At 32.7% G+C, this 6000-nt stretch overlaps 1 protein-coding gene across 1 annotated transcript; it reads left to right on the top strand.

Moving 5' to 3' along the window:
• Positions 487-4852, top strand: LOC109358906 (ATP-dependent 6-phosphofructokinase 3-like). Its single transcript, XM_019603394.1, has 13 exons — positions 487-774; positions 1278-1324; positions 1419-1458; positions 1747-1809; positions 1906-2043; positions 2322-2480; positions 2558-2611; positions 2767-2835; positions 2928-3057; positions 3418-3683; positions 3848-3896; positions 4015-4169; positions 4330-4852. Exons 1-13 carry the CDS (start codon positions 586-588, stop codon positions 4456-4458), a joined length of 1488 nt encoding a protein of 495 aa, XP_019458939.1. The 5' UTR covers positions 487-585; the 3' UTR covers positions 4459-4852.

Here is a 6000-nt window from a genome sequence, read left to right as displayed (position 1 = left end):
TAAAATAATGACTACCGACATATTAATCACCTCTCTAACATTATAATAAAATAATAAATTATAATATAAAGTATCCCAACAAAATACAATATAAAATATACTCAATACAAAAAATTCTAAATCTCCATATAATAAAATATATAAAATTTGAATAATCAACATTCCAAAAGTATAAATCTGAGCTAACAGAAATTAGAATAGAATAATAATTATAATAATAATGACATGTAATATACCAAGAATAATCCTGTCCATTAATAGTTGAAAGTTTTTTTGTCATTGTTTTTGTACTTTTGACTTAATAAGAAAAATGTTATTTGATTTAATATATTTAATAATATTCCTTTTTTTGACTCTGGAAAATAAGGAATGGAATCTAGTTGAAGATTGTTCTGGAAAGAGTAGAAATCCACCCAAGTACCCAACACTCTCTCTCTCTCTATATCTATATCTGTGGATTTCTTCATCTTCTGCCACCAGTTTCTGTTATTCAACTCTTTCATTCTTCGGTCAACCATTCATGTTTTACTATAATTATATATAACAACCTCCACCCTTCAATTCCTAAAATTCGATCAAAATCTAATGGCTCCCATTAATACCATTCCTTCTTCTCTCACAACCACCACAACCACTAACGGTAACTTTGATCATCCTTCTGAAGCTAGAGGGATGGGTTCAAACGTTAATTCTAAACCTAAACTTGTTTCTGGTACCGCTGGTTATGTTCTTCAGGATGTTCCTCACTTAACCGATTATATCCCAAACCTCTCTGTAATTCTCTCTCTCTTTTTTTGATCATTTTTCTGTTACCTTCAATTGTTAATTATTACATTACATCATCTTATGATGTTTCTCCCACTAACATCATCCATTCCCTTCATTTTGTGTCCATACGAGAAAAAAAAACTACTTTTTTGTTTGACTTCAGCCCACATAAACCTGAAACTTCACTCATGCGTCTTCTCAATAAATAAAATGAAATAAGATAAAGTTTTCATTTTTACTGGTTTTTCGGCTTAAAGCTGTTATTTTGCTCTTTTGTATCATAGTATCAGATAAATGAATAACTGGGCACGTGATTTTTTATTGTATAATTTTGTATTTGATTTTTAAGACATTTTTTCGTTTTTTCCTCTTCATCAAATTTCAGTGAAAAAATGTTATGCACTTTGGAGAGAGGTATTTTCATCAATAACGTGGGATTTTTTTGTATGAAAATCTAATGTAAATCAATATTAATGTATAGTTTGATATTTATATTGGTGTTACTGCAGACATATCCTAATCCTTTGCAAAACAACCCTGCTTACTCAGTTGTTAAGTAAGTGTCGTGTTCCTTCTTATTTATTCTTCCTCTGATTTCTTTTATTGTGTTGTTTGATTCATAAATTGAATTCTTACTTTCCATTTCCCAGGCAGTATTTTGTAAATGTTGATGACAGTGTTCCTGAGAGGGTTAGTACTTTCTTTTTAGTTCTTCTTCTTTTGTAAAAGTATTTAGAAATTTAACTAATCTTCACATTAAGGTGGTGCTGCATCTCCAATGTTTAGTTAGGACACCCTCAAATCCAAATTATTGCAATTGTATTACTGACTAATTGCATTGAATGGATATTTAAGACTATGGTTCAAAATATTGTGATCAAGAGGTTTTCATAAAGTTGGTGCAATGTTTATTGAAACTTAGGCCCTGTTACCTTCAAGCACATGCCATTTATTTCCATTTTTGCTGACTCCTGGCAGATAACGGTTCACAGTGATAGTCCAAGAGGGATACATTTTCGGCGTGCTGGTCCTCGTCAGAGGGTATGATTTTATCTATGTACATGGGTCTCTGCTTGTGCAATCATTGATATGTTTGCTATCTTCTTTTGCTCAAGGTTTTTGAAATTGGATATGTAGGTGTATTTTGATGCAGATGAAGTTCGGGCTGCCATTGTTACATGTGGGGGTCTATGCCCTGGGCTCAACACTGTGATCAGGGAATTAGTGTGTAGTTTATACCATATGTATGGTGTGAAGAAAGTTCTTGGAATCAATGTAAGTGGGTGATTATGGCATCATTCCAATATTCTACTTAACTACATGAAATAAATAATGCAACTTTCACCTTCCTCCCCTAGTATTTATTCCTCCCAGTCTTTTTGGAGGACATCAATACATGATTCTTGCTTTGTAATAATCCTACCACTTTTACTAATTTGGTGTCATTTAAATGATATTTATTCTGAAATAAACTCTTTTCATCTCCGATTCTCCCTTATCATACTCTGTTTTAAATTGGTTTCATTAACTAAGAAAACTGCTTTAATGTGAAGGGTGGATACAAGGGTTTCTATGCTCGCAATACGATCAATTTAACTCCCAAAAGTGTGAATGATATACATAAGCGTGGGGGAACTGTCCTTGGTTCATCACGAGGTGGACATGTCACCAAGAAGATAGTTGACAGTATTCAAGACCGTGGAATCAATCAGGTTTGTGTTTCTATTTACCAGCACATATTTTTGTGTACATAATATGCATACCATACTTACACCTCTCTTAATGTCAGGTTTATATAATTGGAGGAGATGGAACTCAGAGGGGTGCTTCTGCAATTTTTGAGGTATCTATCTACAATTTTACAATAAGGTTATCGGTCTTGTGTGTTTAGGAATATAAATTACCTTGATACCAAAGTCATAATGATATTTTAGATATGTGAAACTAATTGCATTGGAGTAGGAATTTGTTAATAATTCAACCTGATTATCTGTACAGGAAGTCCGAAAGCGTGGTCTCAAAGTTGCAATTGTAGGAATCCCCAAAACCATAGACAATGACATCCCGGTACTTCTTTTTTCTTGCACTTGCAACTTAAATAATTTGAGTCCATTACTGGCTATTAGCATTATTAGTTGGTCTTTTTTTCCTGCTCTCAGGTTATTGATAAATCCTTTGGCTTTGACACTGCTGTTGAAGAGGCTCAACGTGCTATAAACGCAGCTCATGTTGAAGCTGAGAGTGTTGAGAATGGTATAGGTGTTGTCAAGCTGATGGGTCGATACAGTGGTAAGTTTCCTAAATGTTTACCACGCCTCCACTCACTAACTTAATGATTGTCATCGTGTAATTACTTTCAATGTCATAAGTATGATGAAGAAGCTTATGTCCTATTTCTTATTAGACTTGGCAAAATATTAAATGCAAACTAATCTGCTAGTTTGGGAGTGTCTGCAAGAATCTCTTTCAACATATAATTCATGACTCCAGGAATCTTAATTTCGGAGATACTTGAAGACTATTGTCTTCTTGTTGTAATATTTTAAAAGAAAAGAGCAACTGCATATGATGTTCAAAAGTTCTTTTACTGATGTAGTCAGAAAACCTGACACTGATTCGTATATGATTTATTTTGGATTCATGGTGCAGGATTTATTGCAATGCATGCTACTCTTGCAAGTCGAGATGTGGATTGTTGCTTAATTCCAGAGTCACCCTTTTACCTTGAAGGGCATGGTGGACTTTACGACTATATAGAGAAAACACTCAAAGAAAATGGGCACATGGTCATTGTGATTGCCGAAGGGGCAGGACAGGAACTTTTTTCTGAGAGCATTCAATCTGCTAACAAAGAGGATGAGTCTGGAAACAAACTTCTTCAAGATGTTGGGCTATGGATATCCGAAAAGATTAAGGTAAGAATGTTGTGTCTTTTGTATGCCTTTTGATTTCTATATGGTTTTGATGATATAAGTACTCATACATATGCTCTATTATATTCTATACTAACTTGTTCGCAATTAACAAATGATTATGAAGACATTTTCTGCCTCTTATTTGAATCTTTTTGATCTTCCAGAATCATTTTGCCAAACAGAAGACAATGGCCATAACTCTCAAATATATAGGTTTGTCAAGATTATTGAACTTTACAGAATTGTATGTTTAGACACACACCTCCACACACACTTCTGAAAGGAGAAAAGGCTAAAAGAAAGAGTATTGCTTTATCTTTCTGTTTTACAGATCCAACGTATATGATCCGAGCCGTTCCAAGCAATGCTTCTGACAATGTGTACTGCACACTTCTTGCTCAAAGTGCTGTTCATGGAGCAATGGCTGGTTACACTGGCTATACAAGTGCACTTGTCCATGGAAGACAGACTTATATACCCTTCTATGTGAGTTCATTGGGATTGATATTTGTTGCTTCTGAATAGTAGATAGGATTTATGTATTTATATATATTAGTTTTACATAGTTTATGAAGTTCTATAATGTAAAACTTTAGAATGTTATATTTTGGCTTAGTGGTAGAGTTTTGGTTACATTGTTGTGCAGAGAATCATTGAGAGGCAGAACCATGTAGTGATAACTGATAGAATGTGGGCTAGGCTGTTATCTTCAACAAATCAACCGAGCTTTGTGGATAGCAAGTGTGTGATTGAAGAGACAAAGGAAGACCATTGAAACTGTAATTGTTCAAATGAGACCTTGGTTAACAAAGAAATCAGCTGCATTTATCACAATGCTCTCTAGAAGATGCTATTGTCATTTATTTACCCTTCATAGTGCCTTTTAAGCAGTACATATGAGCCATCTCTTCTTTTATTAGTGATGATAGCAGTAACTTGTATTAAAATAAAAATCCAAATGAATTCTGCTTTATCATGACATGAATATTTTGCTTTATCTTGAAATGAATATGGTATCAAATAGTAATGATGGTTTTTCTGGACCCAAGTCTCATTTCTAACAAGTTGCATAGTTTATCACAACACCATCACATGGTGGAGAGAAATTTGTGATACATAAATGTGAATACCATTTCAAGTTCCTGTTATGGGAACAGCCTTTGGTTTTGGAAGTCTGAAGTTTCTAGAAATTACAAAACGTTTATGACCAAATGTTAGCCATGCACATGCACATGTTACTGCAATTGAAATACTCAATTCAACTCATGCCAAATGTCACATTCACCATCATCATCAATTCAACCAAAGTATGCAGCTTTTTATAAAACTACTAGGATGTTAGACAACCTGTTCCTACCTGCACATGAAAGGGTGAAGTTCAGGCTTGGAAAGGGGGTTGGTTCTTTTTGCAAATTTATATGCTAAAGTCAAATCTAAAACAGGGATAGGGTGTGACACAAAATTGACATAGACGTGACATGTGAGTGCCGGAAAATGATCAATTACATATTGACATATAAATAAAATAAAAAATTTAAAAATAAAAAGTAACATTTTGATTACGACATGAAATGAAACTGTTCTGAACCTATGATCTATGTTATGTGAGTGCCTATGTTCAAATCGTAAAAATATGCTCATACTCTTTCTCTTTTTCTCCTATCCTCTACACTTTCATAGGATTTTTTGAGAATTGATACCTATTAGTATTAGACTTGAATAATGGGTATATAGATACCTATTAGACTTGAATAAAGGGTGTGTAGATACCTATTAGACTCAACCTAATGAAAACTTACCAGTCCACAACTTATTTGGGTGGATGATGACATGTTTGATACCTATTATTAGGATTAATTATCATTTTAATTAAGTGTGATTTTAATTATGTAATAAATCACAAAAAGTGGTAAGAGATTATTTACTTACATTAAAAAAAATTATTTGATTGGTAGTTTTTAATAGGAATAAGTATGTGTGGTTTACAAGGTATATGTGTCCTTCATATTATTTCTGTATTCCTAAGATGATAATTGTATGGTTATAGTTCAAAATATTAACAACAAACTTAATAATACCTGTACATAATTTCCTTCACATCAAGAAATTTCACTTTTGACTTACGAGTACAATAAAACACCACAAGTGAACTATATATAGTTAAACTTGATTAACTATATAATTATTATCATATAAAACTTCTTATTTATATATAATTTATATTTATAGATAATATTAATTATATATAATAGTAGTTTAATATACAATTTAAATGATTGATCTAATTAAATCTATATCTTTTTTGATTTAATGTCTG

Source organism: Lupinus angustifolius, chromosome LG10, assembly GCF_001865875.1.
Source record: "Lupinus angustifolius cultivar Tanjil chromosome LG10, LupAngTanjil_v1.0, whole genome shotgun sequence".
Classification (NCBI taxonomy): domain Eukaryota; kingdom Viridiplantae; phylum Streptophyta; class Magnoliopsida; order Fabales; family Fabaceae; genus Lupinus; species Lupinus angustifolius.
This window is presented reverse-complemented; position numbering and strand designations above follow the sequence as displayed.

Coding starts and splice junctions, on each gene's coding strand:
- LOC109358906 (XM_019603394.1), top strand. CDS start 586: ATGGCTCCCATTAATACCATTCCTTCTTCTCTCACAACCACCACAACC. Junction 1,325..1,418: donor CCTGCTTACTCAGTTGTTAA/GTAAGTGTCGTG, acceptor TCCATTTCCCAG/GCAGTATTTTGTAAATGTTG. Junction 2,044..2,321: donor AGAAAGTTCTTGGAATCAAT/GTAAGTGGGTGA, acceptor TTTAATGTGAAG/GGTGGATACAAGGGTTTCTA.